Source organism: Lynx canadensis, chromosome F2 (genome assembly GCF_007474595.2).
Source record: "Lynx canadensis isolate LIC74 chromosome F2, mLynCan4.pri.v2, whole genome shotgun sequence".
Taxonomy (NCBI): Eukaryota; Metazoa; Chordata; class Mammalia; order Carnivora; family Felidae; genus Lynx; species Lynx canadensis.
In genome coordinates, this window is record NC_044320.2 from 7,652,825 (window position 1) to 7,678,810 (window position 25,986).

The following is a 25,986-nucleotide window of genomic DNA, read 5'->3' on the forward strand; positions in this document are numbered from 1 at the left end:
AACCATTGTGGAAGTAGGGTGCCATTAATTATATAATTTTGAGCAATTTATACTTAATTCTACTAGTGTTTCTTCAATAATTGAAGCCATTTTGAGATATTACTGGCAAATGAGAAGAATAAAGATGTTTGCTCGTTGAAAATGTGCAAATCCAGCAGAGTGATGGCTGAGCTGGGATGGACTGATTTCTCCACTTGCAAATCTGGTCCCATAGAAAGGGGAGTCTTTGTTGTTTCCATATGCTTGTGGCCAGGCCAGTTTTCAGTAATGATACATGTTCAGTGAATTTTCTTTGGATAGAGACGGAAGAAAATGCCATGAGAATAATAGAGAAAATCGTAGCTGTCCAAATAACTCGGGACCGTCACCCGTAACTCACAACTTCTTCTTCTTCTTTTTTTTTTTTTCATTTTGACATTGTTAATATTCTGAGGCAACTTGGTTTTCAGATAAATTCTAAACTGCTTCATTTCCAAAATTCATTTTGGTCACAACATCCAGGAACAATCCATCTTCTAATCAATAACTGACATTTATATGCACCTGCAAGAAAGCAACCCAGCGCGAAACCAATATTGTCAGCAACCAGAACAACCCTAGTTTCCTGACAGACATTGATTCACAGCAAAATAGCGATTATTGTAAATATTTATAGTTCTAAAAGGAAAAGCTCATCAATGCAGCGTGTTGAGATTCCAAATGAAATCGGTGATGGGCTCCACCTAGCCATTTATTTGTGAGGTAGGATGCGATGGGTGTGTTGCAGCAACCTTGGAAGAGCCGTAACCTTCCAAGAGTCTTGGAATTGGCTCTTTGGGGGCACGGTGGGTAGTTCGGGCACGCCTCTGGTGGTGACGTGGTAGAATGGGAAGAACACCCGGTGGGGAGAGACTAGTTCCACACCTGGGTCTTCACTGGCTTGCTGTGTGATCTCAAAAAGCCACATAACCTCTCTGAGCGTTGCTTTCCTCATCTAGAAAAGAACGATAATCATGTCTGTCCAATTTAACATCCCTGGTTGTTATAATGATGAAAGAAAAGGGTGGGGGAAGGAGATATCTCTGAACATATATTTAATGGACTGGGCAAATGAATGTGGGGTCTCATAAGGACTCTTTATCTCTCAAGAACAGGGTTAAGGAGCAAGACACATGGTTCCGGAGAAATTTGATGCGTCACCCTAAAGCTCAAGGTCCCTGGGAGTTTTACTACTGAAACGCAGGTGACCCTGGGAACGAATGTGTTGCTCATTCAATACTACTGTGCAGTAGGAGCTGGGAAACCAGCATGAGAGAGAGAGAGAGAGAGAGAGAGAGAGAGAGAGAGAGACAGAGAGAGAGAGGGAGAGAGAGAGCGCTCCGAGTGGCCTCTGTGCACCTGGTGTAGCTCACGGACAGATAAATAACTGTCAGGGTCGTTTCTAGTTTCCGGAGCCAAAGGGGCGACCTAGGGGAGATGGAGGTTAAGTTCGTGTCAGGCAGTGACATTGCTATGTAGAAAACAGGGACTTAGGATGGTTACTTTGGACGGGGTGGTCGGGGAGGGCCCCCGTGGAGATGTCACCGGAGCACTGATCCCAGGCAAGCAGCAGAGCGGGTCCCCTCCGCATCAGAAACCGAAAACAAGGTCATCACATCTCAAGCAGACAGGCTGCTTGCAGAAGGAAGGCTGCGCGCCAGACTCGGGAACGGGAGCGAGGCGTGCTCACACGCAACTGAGACTTTGTGCGGGACACTCAGGTCGGAGGGCAGTCGCTTTCGCGAGGTGGCTCCAGGCTGCTGAATTCTGGCTGCACCACCCGGACTAAATCGAGCCGGGTACCCCCAGCGGAGAGCATCCAGCTCTGCTACGGGGACACTGCAAGCAACCCTGGAGAGGGAGGCAGGCTGTAACCTCCCCGACTGACAATTTAGTAAACTCACACCCAGGGAAGTTAAGCCGCTGTCCCAGATTAGCTAGTAAAGGGCGGAACGGGGACAGGAACCCAGAACTCTCCTTGCACGTCTAGCCCGGTGGCTCCACGTCAGGTGAGTCCAAGGATGCACAAGCCGGTAGATCTGCTGGCTCCGGGCACAAATGGGAAGACTCCCAATCCTGCGATCCGCACTCCAGGCCTCTCGTTAGCTCCTTCCCAGGAATGGCTCAAAAAGCGGAGCGGTGGAATCCGCGGAGCGGGGCGCCAAGCGCGGCCGCCGGCCCGGAGCATGCGCACTGGCCCGGCCCAGCCTAGACGCGCTCCGCGCTGGGGGAGGGTCACCCGAGGCTGACGTCCGCTACGCCGGCGTCAGCGCCCCGTGAAGAGGAGGGCGAAGACTCCATCCGCCATGTTGGATGCCGCAGATTCGCCATAACCTCGCCGGCTCTTTTCTTAAAAAAATAAAAATAAAAAGCGAAGCATCAGCGGGGCGCCCCGCCTTCTCGGCCGGCGCGGGAGGGGGCCCGGAAGAGCCCGAGGCTTTTTTTTCCTCCGCGGTGGGGGCGTTGCCATGGAGACGCGGGCGGCAGGTGAGCCGGGCTGGGGGTTGGGGTGGGGATGAGGTGGGGGTGGGGCACGGCGCGGCGCGCGGGAAGCCGTTTCGAGTTTGGAGTCGGGAAGAAGCGCGCGGGCCGCCGGGCGGCGGAGGGATCCGCGGCCCAGGGCGGAGAGCGGACGTAGCGGCGTCCTTCGACAGCACGTTCAGTCGTTGGTGGTATCCCGCCGCCTCGGGGTTTTATTTAGAAAAAGTCACGAGAGAGCCAGCCGGAGAGCGAGCGAGGGGAAACTGCGCGCGCGCGCGAGAGGCCGTTTCCAGGGCAACGGGGAGGGCCGGGCGCGCGCCCCGGAGACGGAGCGCAGGCGTCCTGGCTGGCGGGAGGTTCGAATCCCGGCCTGTCAACTCTGGCCAGCGGCGCCTGGCTGGGGCCTCCTTCTTGCCGGGCCTCAGTTTCCTCCCCTGTGAAATGGGTAGCTCCTTTAGACCCATGTAGAGACAGGGTTCGACCGAGCTGCTGCAGGAAAGCTTTGTGCCCTGTAGAGGGAGCCGTAAACGCCAGGGAGTAGCGTTGTTGCTGCTGGTAGCGGTGAGGCAGGCAGTGATAGATTATCCTTTGCCCGCTACCTGCCGCCCAGCTCCTGAGGGGCCCTGTTCCTCACCCTCTGAAGTTAAACTCCAATGCCACCTCCTCCAGGCAGCCCTCTGTGGCTTCGCCGCCGGGCCAGCCTCTCCGCAGACTGGCCCCAGTAGGTGTCGGATCTAAGAGACCCTTAACCTTGAGCACCTGTGGTTAACAACATGGTCCACACGCCGGCGCCGACCTCAGGCTTTTTGCTGCTCGGTTCTCCGGGCAGTTCTAATTCGTGTGTCATTTGCCGATGAGGGACAAAGGTTCAGAGAGGGCAACTGCATACAGCTTGAGAATGACAGAGTTGAGGCCTTAAAAAAGTCCTCTTCCTCCAGTTTGGGATGCAATCCAGACTCGTGCGTGCCTGCCAGGCTGTACTTCCGTCCCCCCATTGGTGCTTGGCCTCCGGTCCGTGCTCGGGCCGCTCTTAGCCAATGAGCCAACAGATCTGCCTCTTCCAGTCCTGTTTCCTTGCCGAGCCCGGTGACCTTTCAGAAACGCAAACTGCATGGCAAGGGGCTTACGCTCCACAACTGTCCAGTCTTGGCTTCATCAGAGCCTGGCCGCTCGTACGGAAGCATCTGTAGTGAGCGTCCCCAGCTGAGGCTGGAGAAGACACCCGAGCTTGTGTGTGCTGGCCATGGGGTCCGCTCCGCCAGCACCCCCGGGGCACTCTACCCGACTTCTTCGGTTGAAGCCAGAGCCTTGCATGGCACCACTCTCTGCATGCCAGGGTTGGGTAGAGAGCCGTAGACCCTTGGTCCCCTCCTCATCCTGTAGTTGTGTCAGATCCTGGGGTGTGTGCAGTGGACCCAGAGCGAGTGGTGGGGTCAGGCCCCCCGAACTGTGCCTGCATGCTTTCTTAACCTGATGACAGCTTGGTTTGTCGCCTCCCAAAGAATTCCGCTTCGGATGCACGGAACGAACTGCCCACGTCTCCTGTTTTGGAGTTGACCTAACAGTCTTTGAAAAGAAACCTGGGCCTCTGTTGCAGTTTCCTTCAATTTCCAGCTGTAATAAACAGAGGAGATCATGTTTCTAAATGTATCAATGTCAACTTGTGATCAGTTAATTTCTTTTTAAAATTTTTTAAAATTGTTTTATTTATTTTTGACAGAGAGAGAGAGAGGGAGAGAGAGAGGGAGCACGTGAGTACGCAAGCAGGGGAGAAGGGCAGAGACAGAGTAAGACACAGAATCCGAAGCAGGCTCCAGGCTCCAAGCTGTCAGCACAGAGCCTGATGCAGGGATTGAACTCATGAACCCTGAGATCATGAGCTGAGCTGAAGTCACACGCTCAACAGACTGAGCCACCCGGGCGCCTCATGATCAGCTAATTTCTGAAGAGAGTTTCCTGTTTTGCCTGGTTTTTAGGTTAATTTAGGGGAAGCAGTACAATAAATGATAGCAGGATGATTACCAGGATGGACTTGCCTGTGGTCTGGGCAGGCTTTTGGTGTACACCCGCTGAGATTGTCATCGCAGTCAATTGCAGATCTATTACACATCGCTCCCTTCTCAGCCTTTCTCATTTACCTGGTAAAATGGTTCCTGTTTCTTTTCTCCCCTTACCTTATAATTTACGTAACAACTTTTCAAAGATAGCTGTCCTTTAGTAGAATTAAGTTTCTGCCTAGGGCAAGGGCAGTCCAAGAATTAGGTGTATCGAAAAAGACTCTCCTTAATTGCATTTCCTTTTATAGATAGTTTCATCCTTGCCGCCTCTGAAAATCTCCCCATCAAGCTGGGCCAATTTAATTAGGTAGAAGGGACTTAGCTTAGAGTTAAGTTTTCTCTTTGTTCTCAGCTGTTTATCCTGTTAAAATTTCACTGTCTTTGAAATTTTTTAAGGGCAGGTGTCAACTTTAGGAGCAGGAACCATTGGGAGGGTGGGAAGAACAGGGTCCCGAGATCTGTCAGTCGCCAGATTCCTGACCTGAGGGAAGTCACACTACTCTCTCTCCGAACCCCTGTGCTGTCCCTCCTCCTGCAAAAGGAGACTTAATCCTGTCCCCTGCTCAGGGCCTGGTGCCCTGTGGCTGCTGGTGGAACTCTGGTATTTATCCCTTTTCAACCCAGACCCCATCTCTCCCTTGTAAAGCCTAGCGTGTTGTTTGTTATCTCCTTGCTGCTTGAAAACACTTGTGGTTGGAAAGGCTCAGTAGGCTTTAACTTTTTAAATATATTTTGTTAATGTTTATTGTTGAGAGAGAGAGAGAGAGAGAAAACCCACCAGCAGGGGAGGGGCAGAGAGGGAGACACAATCCAAAGCAGGCTCCAGGCTCTGAGCTGTCAGCACAGAGCCCCATGTGAGTCTTGAACTCACGAACCCGCGAGATCATGACCTGAGGCAAAGTCAGACACTTAACCGGCTGAGCCACCCAGGCGCCCTTGATTGATTTTTAAAGGACAAAAAAAAAGTGGGGCACCTGGGTGGCTCAGTCGGTTAAGCATGCGACTTCGGCTCAGGTCACGATCTCACAGTTTGTGAGTTCGAGCCCTGCGTCGGGCTCTGTGCTGACAGCTTGGAACCTGGAGCCTGCTTCGGATTCTGTGTCTCCCTCTCTCTGTGGTCCTCCCCGCTCATGCTCTGTCTCTCTCTCTCTCTCAAAAATAAATAAACATTAAAAAAACTTAAAAAAAATAAAAGGAAAAAAATAATCTGCGAGTGAAGCCCATAGACACATTAACCATTTATTACAGATTTGAAGTCCCTCTCTTTGTCAGTGAACATAAAGTATATAATCAAATTTGCTAGTGAAAAGATCACACTCGGCATATTAACGTAAAAAGGATTTTAAATCTGGTAACAGACTTTTCTTTGTTCTTTCACATCATGTAACAACTGGAGCTGCAAAGCCTTGGACTCTGGAATCTGGCCCCTGGGTGCCCAGACTGGCTCCAGGCTGAGGCGGGGTGGGCAGGGTGGGGGCCTGGCTTTGGAGCTGCTGCTGGCTTTGCGGGGGGGGGGGCGGGGGGGAGCCCCTCAGCCACGGCCCCTGGAAACAAGGAGCAGAAGGCTTGGGGAGCAGCGTTCTGGAAATGGGGTCTTGGATGTCCTGGCACCTCGTAGGGTGCCTTCCTTACGGGGCTTCCTTCTCCGTGTCAGACCTTCTCTTTGCTTCTCTGCCCCTTAGGATCTTTTCTTTTCCTTCCACCCCCCCCCCTTTTTTTTTCTCCTTCTTCCTTTTTTTTTTTTTTAAATTAAAAAAAATTAAAAATTCTTTTCCTGCCAAGGGGATTCCTGGGTTCACTTAGATGTTTGTGGCCAACTTTGTGCCAGGAGCTGGGGACGTAAAGTATGACACACTGTTTCCTTCTGAGGCTCTCACGAGGTCCTAGCAGTTGGAAAACCCGTTCCCTTAGGAGAAAGTGCCAGGTGCTACGACGGAAGCGAGCCCCAAGAATCCGGGCTTCAGAAGGGGTGCCCCTGGCCCAGCCAGGGGATTCTGGGAGGGCTTCCTGAAGGAGGAGGTGCCTGAGCTGCAACTTTCCGGGTGAGCGGAGGGGTACCACAGAGGGCTGTGTGGTACAGAGACACAGATGTGACCCAGCCACAGGCGTGCTCTGGGTGACTAGGTGAGCACCGGGGCCGGAGCCCGGGGTGCGGGTGCTTGAGGTCTGTGGTGATGGTCTTTGGAGGGGCAGAAAGCTGTTGGGACTTGACGATGGAAACTTTGGAGAATGAGAGCAAAAGGGGGCCTGCCAGTTTGCCTGTTAACAGCTGCCTGAGGTCAGTGTTTTTGAGGTGCAGAAATACACAGTGAACATACAGACCTTAAGTGTGCGCTGTGACCACCCATGTTACCCACGCCCCTGACAACATCCGCAACTTTTCCCTCACCCCAGAAAGTTGCCGTTTGCCCCTTCCCACCCGATTCCTGCCCTTCACCCCAAGCAATCACTGGTCTGAGTAATGTTGCCAGAGATAAACTACTTTTTGAAGCACATGCGAGAATTCTTTGGTATCTGGTGTCTTTCAACTCAGCATAAAGTTTCTGAGACCCAGGGCTTTGTCTCTTTTTATTTTCCACTAGCATTCCATCGTACGGATGTGCCACAGCCTGTTTATAGGATCACCGTCTGAGCTCATTTCCAGTTTTTGGTTGTTGGGAAAAAGCTGCCACGGACATTCTTCTACAAGGTTTCTTGTAGACGTAGATTTGCATTTCTTTTGGGTAGTGGAGCGGCCGGCTTGTAGGGCAGAGGTATATCTAACTTTTTAAGAAATGTCCAAATAGCCTCCTGGAATCGTTGTGCCATTTTGCACCCCTGTCAGCAGGTGTAGGAGAAATACGCCTGCCGCACAGGCTCAGCCACATTCAGTGTTTAATTTTTTTTCCTTTGATCTATTTTAGAGGGTGTGCAGTAACATCTCATTTAACTTGCATTTCCTTGATGATCAGTAATACTGAGTACTTTTTTTTTTTTCCTTTTTGTGCTCATCCGCCATTTGTATACCCTCTTTGAAGAAATGTCTGTTTAAATCTTTTGCCCATTTCAAGCATTGGGTTGCTTGTCTTTTTAATTGTTGACTTGTGGGAGTTCTCTATACATGGTTTGAATGAGTCCTTTGTCCTTATGTGTGTGTTGTGAATATTTTCTCCCAAGCTCTGCTTGCTTATTAATCTCATTAATACTATCTTTTGTTCAGTATAAGCTTGTAATCTTAATAAAGTCTGAGTTACCATTATTTTTGCTTTATAGGGAGTACTGTTTGTATCCTCTCTGAGAAATGTTCTCCTCCTTTAAGATCATGAAGATATTCTCCTAGGTGTGTTTGTTTATTTATCTTTTTTTAAAGCTTTATACTTCTTTTAGGTTTAGGTGTACCATCTATCTCAGATTAGTTTGTGTATGGTGTGAGGCAGGGATCCTGGTCCCCGGTTCCCCCTCCCGGTGTGGATGTGCAGTGTTTCCAGACTCCTTTGTTAGAAGAGACTTTTTTTTTCTCCATTGGATTATTTTGGTTCCTTTGTTGAAAATCATGTGTGGTTCCATCTCTGAGCTCTCTGGTCTTTTCCATTAGTACCACACTGTCTGGATTACCATAGCTGTATAGCAATTTTTGAAGTTAGAAAGAATATAAAGGAGGACATTTTGGAGGGTCAAAATGCAGGCCAGAGCGAGACCCGTCATTAGGTGCCCTTGTCGTGAGGCCCGGGGTTGATGACACTCATTCACCCCAAGGCAGTGGCTGTGGGAATAGAGGTTAGGGCAGGTTCAGCGAAATAGCTGAGAGGGAAAACCTTTGGGACTGGTGATTGATTAGGTTTTACCTTTGAGACCAACAAGCCTTCCTTCTGTGTTTGCTTTTAGGGAAGGAGGAGTAAAGAACCTACCAGGCATAGGGATGTGAAACTTCCCAGGCTTTGTACGTGCAGTGCTGGTTCATGATTTTCAGTTCCTTCCCGTGGTGGTGCAGAGAAGGCCTTTTGAATTCTCCCTGTTTTTATTTCTGAGTTGGGCCGGGGGGCTGGTGCAGAGCTGGTGCAGACCCTTCCTGGGGACTGAGTCCCTGCTCCCCCCACTTTGAGGAGTCCCCTGAGGCAGACTGTCACGTGCAGCCCTGGTTGCTCTGCCCTAGGAGGGCCCTGTGGCTCTGTGTTGGGAGCCTCTGGGGGCTCTGGGACTCTGTCCTGCCCGGGAGTGAGCCCTGCCCCCGACATTCCTCCCCTGGCCACAGGTAGGGAGCCAGGCTCGGTAATGCAGGGAGTGGGGGCACTGGGATTGAAGTGGGTGGAAGTCCTGCCCTGCTCTTCAAGGGACAGGGACCCTGGCAAGTCACTGAGCCCCTGTCTCTTTGTGCATAAACGTGGTTCCTGTTGTGAAGGTTTGGGAACACGCCTGGCGTACGGCAGGTTACTTTCCTTTCTTCCACCATCCATCTTTTCGTTCTTTCCCTCTCTCCTCGTTTTCCATTCCACTCTTCCTCTCTCAAGCCTCACCTTCTTCCCCTGACCGGCTTGTATGTTCCAATAGTGTCATTGAGAATTAAATGCATAATGAGAGGGGTTTGTAATATTTGTGTAATAATCCACAATAAAACATGATACAGTGGCTTGATCCTCTATTAATCGTGCAGTTGCTGGGGGAATAAGATGGGATCTGGTAACGATAACAGTCATTTCTGCAGACCTGCTCAGTCAGGTGCTTCACATCTCTGATACAGTTTTTCTGCACAAAAGCCATGCGAAGCGGCCGCATTCTCTCTGCTTTGCAAACGAGCAAGTAGAGGCCCAGGCTTGTTAGGGGGAGCTGAGTGGGTAACCCAGCGTTTGGACCAGCAGCAGGGCATACTTTGGGCCTGTGACCCCTTGGAGAGTCTCCTTCCAGGTGCTCTGTTAGGACCTTGCCTACTTCCAGAACCTGGGCCTGGGCCAGGCTGTGGGTGAAGGTCCGGGGTCTGCTCTTTAGGCCTGGCAGCTGGGGGAGATCTGGGTCACCAGAGAGAAGAGGAACCTCTTCCTGCAACTGCTGACACGTATGCAGTCCTACTGTGTGCACGTGGCCCTGGCTGGGCTGGGTGCAGCAGCTGAGGCATGCACCTTTGACTGTCCCCACTGGGCTCTGGTGTGATGCCCCCAGAAGCTGGGCCTCGAGGGGCCCCGAGAGTCCTATTCTCAGGGAGCTCCAGCCATGGAGAAGACGGAATCAGTTACAAAACGGGCGAAAGGTTTGCGGGAGACTTTACGGAGGAAGTGATACAGGTGTCCAGGAAGCTTGGGAAAAGACGCTGGTGTCACCATCACTGGGGACTCGCAGCTTAAAGCCACAACAAGGTACCACTGCACGTCCACCAGAGTGGCCGAAACTAAGAAGACTGACAATACTGGGGGCGGGTAAGAAAGCAGAGCACCTCGAACACTCACGCGTCGCTGCTGGGGATGCAGGACGGGGCAGCCGCCTTGGAAGGAGAACGGGGGTTTCTGACAACGTCAGGCACCTGCTTGCCGGGTGGCTCCGCAGTTCCGCTCCTGGGTGATCACCCAAGATAAGCGAAACGTGTGTCCGCGTGTCACGAACACGGACATACGTGCCACACGCATGCTTTATTGCTGGTAGCTGCCAACTGGAGCCACCCCCAAATGCTCATCAAATGATGGATAACTAAACCTCCTGCGGTAGAGCCGTCCAATGGAATACTGCTCGTCCGTAAAAATGAGGGAACTACTGATGCAGGCAACAACCTGCTTAATCCCCAAAACGTGTTAAGCGAGGGACGCTGGCCGGCTCAGTCGTTAAAGCGTGCAGCTCTTGGGGCGCCTGGGTGGCTCGGTCGGTTAAGCATCCGACTTCGGCTCAGGTCACGATCTCACGGTCCGTGATTTCGAACCCCGCGTCGGGCTCTGTGCTGACAGCTCAGAGCCTGGAGCCTGTTTCTGATTCTGTGTCTCCCTCTCTCTCTGCCCCTCCTCTGTTCATGCTCTGTCTCTCTCTGTCTCAAAAATAAATAAACGTTAAAAAAAAAAAATTTAAAGCATGCAGCTCTTGATCTCAGGGTTGTAGGTTCGAGCCCCACGTTGGGGGTGGAGCTTATTTAAGAATAAAATTTTAAAACAAAACAAAGCAAAGCAAAAGCCTGTTAAGCGAAGGAAACCAGACACAAAAGACCACCTACTGCGAGGACCAGGAGAAATTGGAGCCCTCGCGCTCCGTTGGTGGGGATGGCGATCACACCGGACGACAGTATGGAGGGTCCTCAAAAAATTAAAAAATAGGACCAGCCTATGATCCAGCAATTCTGTTTCTGTGTAATGCCTGAAATAATTGAACTCAAGGACTCAAAGTGAAACTTGTGTGTGCAGCATGTTCACAGCAGCATTATTGGCAGTAGCCTAGAGACAGAAACAACCCCAACGCCCATTGACCGATGAATGACTAAACCGAATGTGGTCTGTACGTACAACGGGATATTGTTCATTCTGTGTGTGTGTGTGTGTGTGTGTGTGTTAAAACATGTTTATTACAGTTGTTTAGGGCAGCAAAATGTTAGCTAACGTAATGGTTAATAAATTATGATGTGTTTACAGAAGGAAACGTTAGGCAATCTATTCATTCTTAAAAATTTTTTTCCACATTTATCTATTTTTTTTGAGAGACAGAGACAGAGTGTGAGCAGGGGAGGGGCAGAGAGAGAGGGAGACACAGAATCGGAAGCAGGCTCCAGGCTCTGAGCTGTCAGTACAGAGCCCGATGCAGGGCTCAAACCCACGAACCGCGAGATCATGACCTGAGCCAAAGTCAGATGCTTAACTGAGCCACCCGGGTGCCCCTCATTCTCAAAAAGGGAAGGAAATTCTGACACATCCTTACGACTTGGATCAACCTTGAAGACTATGCTAAGCGAACTAAGCAAGTCACAGAAAGATAAATACTGGATATTGTGATTCCACTTGTGTGAGGTACATGGGGTTGTCAGATCCGTAGAGACGTTCCGTAGAATCGTGGTTGCCAGGGGCGCGGAGGAGGTTGGACTGGGGAGTTAGTCTCTATGGGAATAGAGGTTCATTGGGGGAAGATGAAAAACTCTGGAGACAGACGGTAGGGGTGGTTGCCCATCAGTGTGAATGTACTTAAGGCCACTGAACGGTACTCTTAGAAATGGCTAAGATGATAAATTTTATGTTATTTTACTACGATTGAAAGAGAGCATGATTCTAAGTTTCAGAAATTGTAGGAAAGGCAGAACGACAGGGACAGGAAACAACCCGTGGTTACCGGGAGCTGTCAGGGAGAGGGATTGACCGAGGAGTCCTGGGGGAACTTTGTTCTGTGTCTGGATTGTGGTGATGGTTACACACCCGCATGCACGTGTTTAAAGTCACGGAGTTGGGGGGGCTCCTGGCTGGCTCAGTCGGTTGAGCATCCGACTCGGGCTCAGGTCATGATCTCTCGGCTCTTGGGTTCGAGCCACTTTAGGCTCTGTGCTGACAGCTCGGAGCCTGGAGCCCGCTTCCGATTCTGTGTCTCCTTCTCTCTCTGCACCTCCCTGGCTCGCACTCTGCCTCTCCCTCTCTCTCCTTCAAAAATAAATAAAGTCACTGAGTTGTGCAGGGCCCTGGAAGTGCTACAGGTTGTACAGGGTAGATGGAGGGGACGGTGCCATGGTCGCTGCTGCCTGGGGTTGGGTGAGGGGCTCCAGAAAGCCTTGAGGGTGATGTTGGAGGCGTGGCCAGGACAGTGGGAGTGTAGAGCAGGGGTGAAGGCAGGGGGGCATGAAGGAGCCCAGCAAAGTGAACCGCCTCTGCCCGCCCTCCTCGCTGACCCTCCACAGCCTCGTGCCTTCGGGGTCCGGGGCCAGGCTTGAGCGCTGAGCCCGGACGGCCTTCCCTGGCCCTGCCTGTCCGCTGCCTGAATCTGGGGTCCCCATCCCGTTGCCTGGCCGCCGGCTTGGGTGGCCTTGAGGTCCCCTGGAAACGTAGGCTCTGGAGAACAGCACCGGCTTTGCAGTCTCAGAGACCTGGCTTCGAATTTTCCGCCCCATCGTGTGACAGTTCTTTGGCCTCCTTGGAGCCTCCGTCGACACTTGGGTGACCCGGGGGAGCTCAACATCCACCAGGAGTTTATTGTCTGGAGGGTGGAGTCCGATGAGGGGGGAGGTCTGAGGCTGGTGCTGACTCCGGGGCTTTCGAGGGGGCCCTGAGGACTCACCGAGCAAGCAAGCCCAGCCGAGCACGGGGGGCCTCGAGGGGCTCAGCAGAGACTCAGGGAAGCCCCTCCTTAATACCAGCTGGCTGTGCTGCTGGCCTCCGCCCTCAGAGGCTGTCCCTGGTCCTCCATTTGCCACCCGACTGCCACCTTGGCTGTGTGACGGCTGGACCTGAACCTCACCTTGGACGACCGCTCCCCCCCGCTACGGTCCCGGCACTGCGAGAAGCGCTTTGCAGCCTCGCTCTCTGCAGGGGAACCGTGGTCCTCCTAGTCTGGGTCCTCCTGCTTTTCTGGCAGAGTCTAGAAGCATCCTTAGGCGGGCGTTTAACCCGTTGCCTGCCAGAGTTTGCGGTGTGCCCTGGGGTGGGTGTGCCCTGCGCTCGGGCAGACCCAGCTTTTGTCCTCGCTTTCCTCTCCGCCCTGCGGGGCCAGAGGTGGGGGGCCGCATCAGGTGCCTGGACTTTAGGGAAGGTTGTGGGGTTCTGGACGCCGAGGTGCCAGGAGCCCTGAACACCAGGCTCTGACTCTGCTTTTCTCCTGTCTGTCTCTCCCCCCTCCCCCTCTTTCTTCCTTTTGTCAGTTTTTAGAAGGAAACCAAGTCATCATGCTCTAATTTTCCTTTTGAATTTTCCCGAGTCTTGCTTTCTAGTCGGAGGCCATGTGAGAGGTGCTCAGGTGAGGGGCACGGGTCGGGAGGAGAGCTTTTGTAGCAGGGGCCGGGAAGAAGGGATGGGGACTGCTTCCTGGCTGGAGTCCCGGGACGAGGTCTGGGGTAAGTGGGTAGCCAGGAGGGCGCCGTGCTCTTGACCCCTGGCGGCCCTCAGGAGGCCGGTCCTGTTGGGTGGGAGAAGAGTCCTGGGCTGGACACGATGGTCCCATTGACCTTCGGGGGCTCTGGCCAGAGTGGCTCAAGGAAGGAGAGAGTTGGGCGGATGTTTGATGTCTGGAATTGTTGGCCGTGAGGTGCACAGTTGTGATCAGGGTATTCTTTGCTGCTGCTGTTGAGAGCAGGAGCACGGTCAGCACAGAGCCCGACGCGGGGCTCGAACTCACAAACCGTGAGATCATGGCCTGAGCCGAAGTGGGACGCTTACCCGAATGAGCCACCAGGCGCCCTGTTGTTTCTATCTTAAACAGATTCCTCAGCAAACCTGCTCTGTGGGTCTGAGCATCGCGCCCTGTTCCCTCCCCTCCGCTGCCCCTCCTGGGGCTGCTCTCCATCGCTCCCACTTTCTCTGCCTTTTCTTCCACTACTGCCATTAGTCGGGCGACTGTCTGCGTGTGGTCCTGACGGGCCCTGGTGACGCCTCATCCCCGTGGCTCCCGAACTGTGCCCGGCGTGTGCTGTCTGAGCTGGCGAGAGGGCTGCTGTGAAATGAGGGTTCTGTGGTTCAGGACCGGCCGTGTGAATATCACTGGTGTTTCTTGACTGAGGACGTCTCAGAGCCTGTCAGGAGCCTCCCCCCGCCCTGTCCCTCTGCCTTCTCTCTAGAACACCGGAGGCCGGGTGGCAGACATAGTGCCCTTTCACCCACTCCTAAAGATTTCCAGTGTTTGTTTTCTAAAAACAAGGTCAGTCTCCCACACAAGCACCTTATGATTATCAAAGTGAGAACACGATGCTTATAGTGCAGATTTCACCAACTGAAATTCAGGCTCACCAGTTCCGGTAATTTTCAATAGAAGCAAAAGGAAGCCCTGCCTTAGGCCCTGCGTTCAGTCCTTGTGTTCCTTTACCCTTTAAAGATGGCTCCTCCGTCTTTGTGTCCCACGACACTGTAGGGTGCGGGGCACTTGTTCTGTAACCTGTGTCCTTCTCTTGGGCCGTGTTTCGCCATGATTCCATTCAGATCCTTCAGTTCGGGCACGGGGGTCACGGGGGATGCCACAGCAGGGGCGCCCAATTCTCAGCCCTCCTGTCGGGAGGACAGGACGCCCATTTGAGGGGGTCGGGTTCTTTTGAGATACAGTTACTATTCTTCTCCTTGGTAATCGTCTCGTGATGAGACATTTTGAGACTGCATACTTACCGTGTTACTCTTCATTCCTCAAACTTCCCTCGCTCGTGGTGTTAGCATCCGTTGATGATTTCTTGCCAGAATCCGTGATCACTGATAGTTGCCGGATGATGAGTTTCTAATGCCAGCGTTTCTTCCACATTTACTAGTTGTCTTTCTATGCGAGCAAGAGTTCCTTTTTTAAATAAATCTGTCTATCTGTATTACTGTGGACTCATGAGTTCTTTCTTCAGTGGTTTGCAGTCCTTTATCATTATTTTGATCTCATTTCCCCATATTTGGCTGGTTGAAGCCTCTTTGACATGCCCCCTCTTTCTTTGAGAACCTCCTTGGTTTCTGTCCGATGAGGTATTCCTTTTCTGGCTCTGGAATCAGCTATTTCTAGAGAATGATGGTTGAGGTGGAGACTGGTATTTAGAAAAGAAGATGTGGGACTAGGTGAGCTCATTATTGCTGGAGTGTCTCTGCTTCACAGCAGGGAAATGGGTGCACGCCTGCACACACAGCATGCAGACACGCAGAAGTTCACACATGGCCGACACACGTCCATATCTGCGGATCTTTCCAGTTCCAACCCAGCGGCACCTGCCCCTTCCGAGACATTGCCTCTCAGTACCCACAGCAAGTTACTTATCTCAATCCTAGGATATACAAAAAATAGTTTCCGAATTGCTAACCTGTGTCTCTGGGAAAGAAGCCTACTAACTCGAGTTCAGTATTTAATTAGATCTGTTTCCCGTTGACCTGAGGTGTACCGTGGGAACACTGGCTTCCCAGGTGATTTGGGTTCGCCCTCCCCGCTCTTCCCTCCCGCTTCTGCATAGTTATAGTTGCTCATTTAAAGTTTGCTTCCATTCATTTGTTTGTATTTCATTTTAGGGATGATCCCCATACTTGCTTATTTGTTTTCCTACTTTAAGTGTGTGAATTTTTGGGTTGCGTGTATTTCTTGTATTTCAGTACAAGGACCGAGTTCTGCTGCTTTTTTTTTTTTTTGGTGGATGTGGGGTGCTCCGCACCTGTCTGGACTCTTCTGCCTTTCCCTGGGCATCTCACTTCCAGGCCCTTTGTCTGGGTCTGGTTTCTCTTAAGACCACCATTCTAAATGCTGCATTTGTTCCCATTTTACAGAGTCGGAGGACCAGAGAAGCAAAGTGCTTTCCCCCGGAGGGGTAGGGGTTGGCTGGTGTCTGTCCCACCCAGAGCTCGCCTTGCTTCCCCGGCACAAGGTCTGACTCGTTCTGCTGGGAAGTGTGAGTGAAGAATGACTTGGTTAACATTGTTCTCAGGCCTTCCTAAGTGAGCACTCTGGAATGTTCTAGCCCTCACAACAAAGGAAATGTAGCATTTCTCTGTTTCTAGGTAGAGATCTTTGTTCTTTTTAAGCTTTTGACTGTATTTTGAATGAAATACAGTCTATTAGGGGAGACAGAAGTTAAACAAACACACCACTGAATACATGATTACGCATTGTGGTAATTGCTGCTAAGGTGAATGAATACAGGGAGGACAAGAGAAAGTAACAGAGACCTAATTTATATTGAAGGGGATTTAAGAAAGGTCTGTCTGAGAAAGTGAGGTTGGAGCTGAGACTTGACGAATGAGGTTCTTGAACCAAAACCAGTTTGCTGACGAGATCCCAGGCACCTGCCAGCTCTTTGCGCTTTGCAGAATGTGCAGCTCGCATCGCTGAACCGGCTCTTGGAGGCCAGAGTTCTCCTTTGCTCTTTATCGCCCCCTAGGGGACATGTGTGTGTTTGGACTTGAGGCAGGTGGTTTAAGAGACCCTGGGGCCGTGGGCAGGACCGGCCTGGCCACGGCCAAGCTTGGGGACCCATCCGGTATGGCTGAAGGACTGGGATCCCAGGCTTGCGGGGGAGAGGACCTCGGGGACATCTGACGGCCTGTTCAGATCTAGCCAGAGGGGCTGGCCTTGCCAGGGTCACCCTGAGGCTGCACCACCTGAAGCCAGGCTGGGAAGAAGTTGCTTGACTTCTTAAAGTTCCCAGCTGTCTAAACATAAGTGGTAGCTGCCCAGACGCTGAGGGGTAGGGTCAGGTAGGGCTGTCTGTCTCCTGGACACTGGCTGGGGAGCTGAATTTAGGCACCTCCCTGTCCCTTCCAAGGCAAGACTCTTTGCGATTAGGCCACAAATAAAACCACAGTCACTTTAAATTATTCTCTCGTGAACAAAACGGGAGGGTCTGTACCTTACTCCTTTCTACACGTGCCTAGCATAGTATGTCACATGTATTAGGCACTTACTGAATATTGTATTATGAAGGTAATGAATGTAAGTTACAATTACTTTCCCCCACAATGGCCCAGGCATTTGGAGAATATAATACTTATTTCGTGTCTTAGTTACTAGGAACAGTGGGGCAGGTCATTCTGGTAGGCTGGGGTGGGTAGCCGGTGGGGTTTGGAGAATTCTTTTCCCATTGGCTCTTCCTGCCTCATGTGAAGCTCTGTTCTGAAATTCGAAAACACCTTGAACCCATCTGGGAATTGGAGGGTAGTTCTTTCTCCTAGAATTCATCTTCAGGTTTAGAGTACTTCGTAACTGAGACCGGTCTCAGGCTTTCATACTACGTAAAGCAGACGTTTAAAATTTGAAGTTAAGGGGCGCCTGGGTGGCTCAGTCGGTTCAGCATCTGACTTCAGCTCAGGTCATGGTCTCATGGTCCGTGAGTTCGAGTCCTGCGTCAGGTTCTGTGCTGATGGCTCGGAGCCTGGAGCCTGCTTCTGATTCTGTGTCTCCCTCTCTCTCTGCCCCTCCCCTGCTCACGCTCTGTCTCTCTTTGTCTCAAAAATGAGTAAATGTAAAAAAAAAAAGTTTGAAGTTGAATTTGCATGTTTCCCACGTCTGCCTCCGGTTCTGCGACCTCACGAGCTTGGAGCAGCCTGTGACAGTCATGAAAACGTCCCTCCGTCTTCTCCCTCTCCCGTAAAGATGTAGGCAGGGATGCTGCTTGGCAAAGCCTAAATTTTCCAATTCCTTGTGTCGATTTTCCTAACTCGGTGGGTCCCAAGGATTTTGGGGGGAGTGGTGGAGGCCGTCTGTAGCTCCCCTGGACGTGGGGGAGTAGAGCATGCATGCCACAGTTCTCTGACCTGCAGTGGGAAAGTTGCCTGGTGTTCTGGAAACAGAGAGAATACTGGATCCGTGTCTAGTGCAAACTTCGGTCTGCCGTAAGTGGAAAATACACACCGGGTTACGACGGTGTGGTGCAAAAAGAAAAAACGAAAGAATGTGAAATTTCTCATTGGTCTTGTAAAAATGGATTGTAAGTAAAATGGTAGTATTTTGGGTATACTGTATTACAGAAGACTCGTGAGAATTGATTTCACTTGTTTCTTTTTGTTTCACCGTGGCTGCTGGAGAATTTGAGATCCCGCCAGTGGCCCTGTTTCTGCAGGACAGCGTGGGCTTGGTTGGGCGTCCTGAGCCCTGGCGGCTGAGTGGCGGTCCATCCCAGAGCTCCTTGGGCGGGAAATGTGCCCGACACGTTGTAGGCACAGAGTGTGTGCACTGAGCCACGTCTGCCTGCCCAAGAGGTCATGCTTGTACAAGCCTGCTTGTCCCCCGCGATCGTCCAGCTTGAGCCCTGAAAGAGCCGCTCTGTGCCTCTCTCCCTCCCGGCCCCTCGTACCCCGCTTTGTGCAGGCAGGTGCGCATCACGTGCGTGTTCAATCGAAACCGTGCCCACTCAGGAGAAGGGGTGGGCAAGCACCAGCTTTTCTAAGGGCTTTGTTTTTGCCCGGTTTGCTCGTCATGGGGTGTGTGACTAGACTGCAGAACTGGGGACCGGGCTGGTGGCATCTCCACCGTGGTGTGCCAGGCGGCACCCTTGGAGCGATGTCCGAAGGAACTGAGTCAGTGTTTAAAATAACCAGGGCGGGGGTGCCTGGGGGGCTCAGTCGGTTAAGCGTCCGACTTCAGCTCAGGTCACGATCTCGCGGTCTGTGGGTTCGAGCCCCGCGTTGGGCTCTGTGCTGTCAGTTCAGAGCCTGGAACCTTCTTCGGATTCTGTGTCTCCCTCTGTCTCTCTGCCCCTCCCCCACTTACACTCTGTCTCTCAAAATGTGAATAAATGTTAAAAAAAAAATTAAAATAACCAGGGCGGCAGAGTGAGGAGACAAGGGCTGGCCATGCCCAGTTAATAAACAGCCCCTGGGGGGCGCTCCATCATCGAGCATCTGGCTTTCGATTTCGGCCCAGGTCATGATCTCACACTTTGTGGGTGTGAGCCCCACGTCAGGCTCTGCACTGACAGTGTGGATCCTGCTTGGGATTTTCTCTATGGCCCTCATCCGCTTGTATGCCTGTGCACATGTTTCTTTCTCTCTCTTTGTCTGTCTCTCAAAATAAATAAAAAAACCCAAACAAACAGGTCCGGTCATGATACACTGGCTACAGTGACCTGGCATCACCCCGTCCCTGGGGCCCTGGCTCTTCCTTCCCCTGAGGACTTGGGGTGCGGCAGGAAGACACTGTGGGAAGTGTGGGGAGAATTTGAACCCCTGTTGGAGAGGGAGGAGTCTGGGGGCCTCCGAGTAAGTGGTCCCTCCACAGCTGGGTCTGCGATCTTCTTGTGGGAACCGAAGCCCCGGCTGGGCTCCTGCCGCCCAGGGCCCCCCGTTGCTCCCCTAAGTGCCAGCCTGTCTCACACTCTGGTTCCGCTTCCTTCCCCTGTTTCCCCACCTTCCTTCTCCCCTTCCTTGTGGTGCTTTCTCTTCTCAGAGCCTGGCTTTGTACTCGCTATCCTCATTCATGCTGTGGCGTTTATATCCATTCCTCGGAACACTTCTGAATGGCCTGTCTTTTCTTTCCCTACGGGAAGCGTGTGTGTGTGTGTGTGTGTGTGTGTGTGTGTGCATCTGTGGTACGTATGTATGTGTGTAATGTGTGTATGTGCACGTATTATGCATGCACATGCATTTGTGCATGTATCTTATGTGTGTATATGTGTGCACATTGCACACACATGCTACCCATACGTGCATTTGTGCCTGTATGTTATGTGTGTATGCAAATGCATGTTATGCACACCTGGGCATTTGTGCATGCATGTGCGTATATGCACATGTGTGTTACACATACGTGTGCACTTGTGCACATATGTGTATATGCACGCACATTTGTGCCTGTGTGTTATGTGTGTATGTGCACATATATTATGCACACGTGTCCATTCATGCATGTGTGTGTATGCATGTGTGCACGTTAAGCACACATGCATATTTGTGCATGTATGTGTGCATGTGCACACACATTATGCACACGTGTGCATTTGTGCGTGCATGTGTGTGTGTATGTAGGACCCCCACACTGGCTTCTCTTTACCAGATACCGCCAGTGGTAGGTGGATAGCAGAGCAGCAACAACATGGTCGGTAGATTCAGCCAACCAGCCAGACATCCCTGGACTTAAGAGATGCCCGTTCTGTTCTGCATTTGCACCGTTTAGCTGTCGACAAAACCCTTTTCCCACTGTTTACCCCATGATCACATCCCCCACCCCCATATTGTCCTTACGAGGTCATCAGGCAGCTTCGATTGTCTCCTTTTCTCCCTGAGTGCCTGCAGGTTTTAGAAGTGAAGGGGACTCTACCCACTCTGAAGCTGCACTGAGATGTGGGGTTTGAATCCAGAGTTCCAGACCGGAGGCCCAGTGCTGAAAGCTGGCCTGAGGCAGCCCTTTCCCTTCACAAGTTAGATACAAGGCTCCTCAGACACACAAAGGAACCAAAATAAACTAACACAACTAAAAACCAAACACCGGAAAGTCAGAGGCCTGGTAGGCGGTGGCCGTGGGCATCACTGTGCTCAAATGTACTGTAACACGCTGTGAGATTTTGCACATTTTGTTTTTCACGTGGAAACGATCCCAGAGACACGGTCACCTTCGGGGCGTGGCCTGAGAGTTCCCGAGCCGCCTTGGTCATTGGCGGGGGACTCCCCACCTCCCCAGAGCTTCCCACCCTTCCTCTGGGGTGGGGATAGCGCTGCGGCCTGTAGGTGGGGAACTGGGTGATGGGGGGCGGTTCCCGTTCACATACATTATTCGTGATGCCGTCCTGAGGAAGGGGCCCAGCTCTTCACATAGGATTATGTTCAATGCACGTATACTCTATTGCCCAAGGCTCTCCCTCGGAGAGTGCTTAAAAATAGCTTAAAAAAAATTCTGCCAAGTTTCAACATGGAAGAAATGTGGACGCATAAAATTACAGAGCAACTGTTGGCCCAGCGTTAATTATAGCTGATCCGGGGCATTTCTCATTTTATTTTGTTAATCCACTTTCAGCAAAGGAACACCCATGGGATTTCTCCCTTGCATTGAATAAAAACGTTAACTTTGTGAGTCACAGAAGCTGGTGTGTTCATCAGCATTTTATGAGACGCGTGACGATAATGCCACAAATGAGCGCCTGAGCGGCTGGGAGCTTCAGCCGTCCGACCCTCAGGGCTGGGAGGGCACCTTGGAGATCATCTGTGGGTGTGGTGGGCCTGCCTAGTGGAGGCAGTCGCTGGGCGGGGCTGTCTCCTCCCTGGCTCTGGCCCCCGTGGCTGGTGACTGTGGCCCCGGTGGCTGGTGACTCTGGCTGGCTCTCTGCACATTAGCCTTCAGAGGAGGCTTGAAGACCAGGTTTCACTTTAAAACATTTGAAGGCCACTTCTGTTTCGAGCCTGTAGAGATTCAGAGACTTACATAGAACCTGTCATATTGGAGGTGGGAGCCAGTTAGGGGCTGGGGGACGCAGGCCCTGACTACCCTGCTGCCCTTTCTGCTGCCCTTGGAGGTATCGGTCTGGGCTGTGCTGGTCACCGAGGTATCGGTCACCGAGCTGGGCACGTTGCCTTCATGGTGGAGGCATGTGGAGGTGGTCCCTCCACAGCAGACGAGGAGACAGAAGCCCAACTGGCCCAAGTACACACAGGGGCCAGGGTCACGTGGCTGCTTGGGCAGAGGTGGGTTCCCGTCTAGGTCTGGGCTTCATGGCTGCCCTTCTCTCTCACTTCATGTGTTATTTTATTTTATTTTATTTTATTTTATTTTATTCTCTTTTGTTAATTAAAGACATTTTTTTCAATGTTTATTTTTTTAATTGTTTTAATCTTTATTCACTTTTTGAGAGACGGAGCATGCGCGGGGGAGGGGCAGAGGGAGAGGGGGGACACAGAAGCCGAAGCAGGCTCCGGGCTCTGAGCTGTCAGCACAGAGCCCAATACGGGGCTCGAACCCACGAACTGTGAGATTGTGACATGAGCCGAGGTCAGATACTCAACCAACTGAGCCACTCAGATGCCCCTTAAATGTTTATTTTTGAGAGACACAGAGAGAGAGAGGTGCGGGGGGGGGGGGACCCAGAATCTGAAGCAGGCTCCAGGCTCTGAGCTGTCAGTGCAGAGCCGGACATGGGGCTTGAATCCATGAACCGTGAGTTTATGACCTGAGCTGAAGTCGGATGCTTAACCAACTGAGCCACCCATGCGCCCCTCGTGTCATTTTAAATAAGAGATTCACTTGTGAATCAGAGTCTACGTTTTACTTTACGTCTTTACCTTTAAAATGTGCTGTGTAAATTTTTTAAGTTGATGTACAGCACCCTGTAGAAAGGTATGTCCGGAATAGACAAACAGCTCCAGGAAATGTTCACAGACTGAATTCGCCGTGTGCCCAAACAGAACCCCGCCATACCCCAGAAGCCTCGACCCCAGGACCTCGAGTAAGGGTGACCCCAGCCTGACTCAGAGAGTGCGAGGAATCATGTTGCTTTTCTACTTCGTGTGACCGGAGGCTCGCCTGTCCTCGGAGTCCGGCTTCTCTGGCTCAGCATCAGTGCTGCACAGAAATGTGGCTGTAAATGGGAAGGCACCGTAAGACATGAGAATAACTTTAGTGCAGATTCAGAATTGGGTGGGCAGTGGCTGATGGTGATGAGGACAGAGAATCCGTGGCTGGCTGCAGTTGGGTCTGATTCACCTGCTGGGCTGACCAGGATGACCCAGCCCCCACTGGACAATCAGCAGTGTCACATGGGGACTCACTTAGGGTGGGCACTCGGCCTGGGGTTAGGGTGGGGGTGAGCTCTGCTTCTGCTGTGTGCTCACCTGCCGCCTGCCTTGTGGTCACCTCCCTGGGCCCAGTTTGTGCATCTAAAGTGGGGACAGCAGCCCCTCCCTCCCTGGATTGATGTGCAGGTTAAGTGGGTTACGGGCAAACCACGGCGCCTGGCAGAATTAGGGATCAGTAAATGCTAGCCACGTTTTCATTATGGCCAACTTCTTCCGTCCCGTGAACGGAGGCTGTAGTGCCCTGATTGGCCACCAGAGGGTACTGCTAGCACGTGTATGGCGGCCACTCGTTTCCTGCCTGTTGGTAACAACCCATGTTTTTGTTTTCTGTTTTGTGATTTGCTAACAAAGCTGTTTGTCCTGTATGTGGTGGCCCTCTGTTTCCTAGTTCTAGACCTCTTGCCAAGCCGTGCAGTGGACACGCTTACTAAGTGTGTGGTCTGGGTGGGCAGCACCCACGTCTGGAGCTCTCATTTTCCAGCTCGTCGCTCCCTGGAGTGAATTGCTGTAGTAAATTATGACAGACACGCAGAGGGCGAAGTCCCCCCTTTTGGTGTAGCTCCTCTTCTTAGTTGTAATTAGCGGTTAGAAGTGTCTCTCTAACCTTGATGCGGGCTGTGGGTGGGGGACCGGGGCTTGGGCTCCTCGCAGTGACCTGCTGTCGTGTTACAGGAAATAACGTGCTGTCCCGGCACATGTTGGCCACCAGGCGAGTGGCCCATTGGAAGGTGTGGGTCAAGTTTTGACCTTTTGATTTATCGGGCTGGTTTCCTTGGCAACTCGCTAACTTCTCTGAGCCCTTGCTTTCTCCTCCATAAATTGGGATGGTGATGGGGAGGAGGATGATGAGGGTGATGACGATTGGGGTGGGAGCATCGACTTCGCTCCCTCACGGGTGGGTGGGGAGGATCAAGGGCCCACAGACATGAAGCTCCGTGTGAGCGAAGGAGGCAGTATAATATTATTCTGTGGCTGGGTTGGGCAGGGAAGGTTGAGGGTGCTACTTTGGGCCACGAAGTCTTCGTGTCTCCCCTTCCCATGGCTGACGTGGGGACTTGCCTCGAACCCCCAGCTTTGGGAGCTCCGGTGCCTTTTTCTGCCCGGCCTCCCCTGATCCCAGGCCCTCTGCGCACCTGGCCCGCCCATGTGTGGTTCTGGAATGTGGCACTTCAAGGCTGGGCTGTCCACACCCACCAGGCATCGTGTTGTGCTGGGTATAACTCTTGTGGAGAGAATGCCTTTTTCTTACTGATTCCGGATCGGAATCTGTCTTGCTCTGCTGGTTAAACCAATTTCCTCGTTTTTTGTTTTCCTTCTTTCTTCTTTTTTGTTATCTGAATACTGTGCGCTTTTCTTTGTCATCCTAATGTTTCATTTGGAGAGAATGGCAGAGAGGCATAAGGCATAACGTCTCGTCTGCCCTTCCTTGCCTGGCCAGCCACGTGTCTAGTCACCTCAGAGAGAAATATCGACAAATCATCAGCCATGGGAAACGTTTTGTCCCGTGTGCAGAGCCTGTGTCTCCAGCTCAGTGTCCGCAGCTGTGGCCTCGCTGCTTCTTCCAGCCAGTGTTTGGCCCAAACTGCCTGGGGTCAATGTCTACCTCCCCCCAAGAGGGAGACCTTATTTTGTCCCTTGCTGTCCCTTTATTTCTAATACCCATCTAAGCGGGCTTTTAAAATTTCGTTTCTTTCTCGGATGCTCACCCGTGTGATCACGACTGTGGAGATCTCTGAAACGAAGGGTAACCGGCCTTCGAATCTGCCTGCGCAGAGCCAGGAAGTGTTCCTGGGTATTGGGGGCTGGCTGGTTAGGAAGAGAGTCTGCAGCCCGCACTCTGCCTCCGTCTGTCCGTCTCTGTTTCCTCGGACAGGGCTCCCCGGCTCTCCCCAGCAGGCTGGCTGCAGCCCTCAGGTCACCCGCACGGAAAACCCCTTCTCAGAGGTTGCATTTGGAAGCCCTCCGGACAGGCCTAACCCACGGACTTGATCTGTTTGGCCTGCACAGGTTGGGTCTTGTTTTGTTTTTGCAGAAAAATCTCACCCGGTTGCCAGTGTTTAAAACCCCAGAAATTCCAAATACAGATTCAGCTTTTTGGCCCCCTTCGAGCTGGGAGGCGGCCCCCTTCTGATGGGGCAGCCGTCCGTGTGCCTCGCTGCTCCTGCCTGCCTCGGGACGGGCCTCCTGCCGTGGAGGCCGGTGGCCTCGCCACTCCTGGGCAGGCTTCCCCGGTGGGTTTTCCGAGGACCAGGACTTGCTGTCCGCCTCCAAAGGCACCCTCATGTGCCTCCCTACCTTGGATTGGTTCTCCCCCTCTCTACTCGGTGTGCCCTGCCCCTGTTGGCTGGCTTCTACTCCTCGTTTGTGGCAGCTCCCTTCTCCTGCCTCAAGCTGTCCTACCATCTCCTGGGCCAGCTCTGCCTCCCCTCCCGCGAAGTCTTCCTCCACATGCTTTCCTGTGGCGTGTGGTTAGTATGTTCCTGTATAGACACATGCCCACATGCCCGCATGTACAAGATGTGTTCCTTCCTAATTTGTCCGTTTCTTTTGCACTGACCGAGTGGCTTTGGAACCACGTACAAGTGGTTCCTCTCGTACAAGTGATAGCATTCTTATCTGTAACAGGGGATAGTGATGTCTTCACGGCTGACTTACGTAGCAGGACCGCCTCGTACAGCTGTGTTGATTGCACACTGCACCAGGGCAACACATCTAAGGGGACTCATTCACCTCATATATTTGTGTATTCCTTATGGCACCTTTCTGCAAATGGTAGGAAAGTGTCACGTTTCAAGAAAATCGGTATATTGTGACCACTTTCTGACAGGGGGAGCTAGCGTCTTGAGGAAGGGGTACATTTCCCCCCTTTCTCCTGGAGGCGTCTGTTAGCGACAGCCCTGCTTGTCAGGATCACACGCGACGGAGTGTGAAAGTGCTGGCATTCAGAAAATGTTTGTCTTGTCCTCTTTCTGGAAAGCAGGGTTTCAAATACTGTCACGGAAGTAAGCCCAGAAGCGGAGCCCCCAACCCCAGGGTGTGTTGGGGGTGGTGGGACAAGAGCGAGGCTCGAGTCAGGCTCTCCTGGGCCCACGCCCGCCCTCCCTCCCGGCACTGAGACCGAGCTGCACTTCCGT

The 25,986-nt window shown here is 52.2% G+C and overlaps 1 protein-coding gene across 1 annotated transcript in view; it reads left to right on the forward strand.

The window, feature by feature from the left end:
* Positions 1–2,212: 2,212 nt before the first annotated feature.
* The window catches only part of ZFAT (zinc finger and AT-hook domain containing), a 191,667-nt gene continuing 167,893 nt past the window's right edge, over positions 2,213–25,986 (forward strand). Inside the window, 1 exon segment of the mRNA XM_030303806.1 lies at positions 2,213–2,505. Coding sequence (XP_030159666.1) covers positions 2,487–2,505 — 19 coding nt within the window. The 5' untranslated portion in view covers positions 2,213–2,486.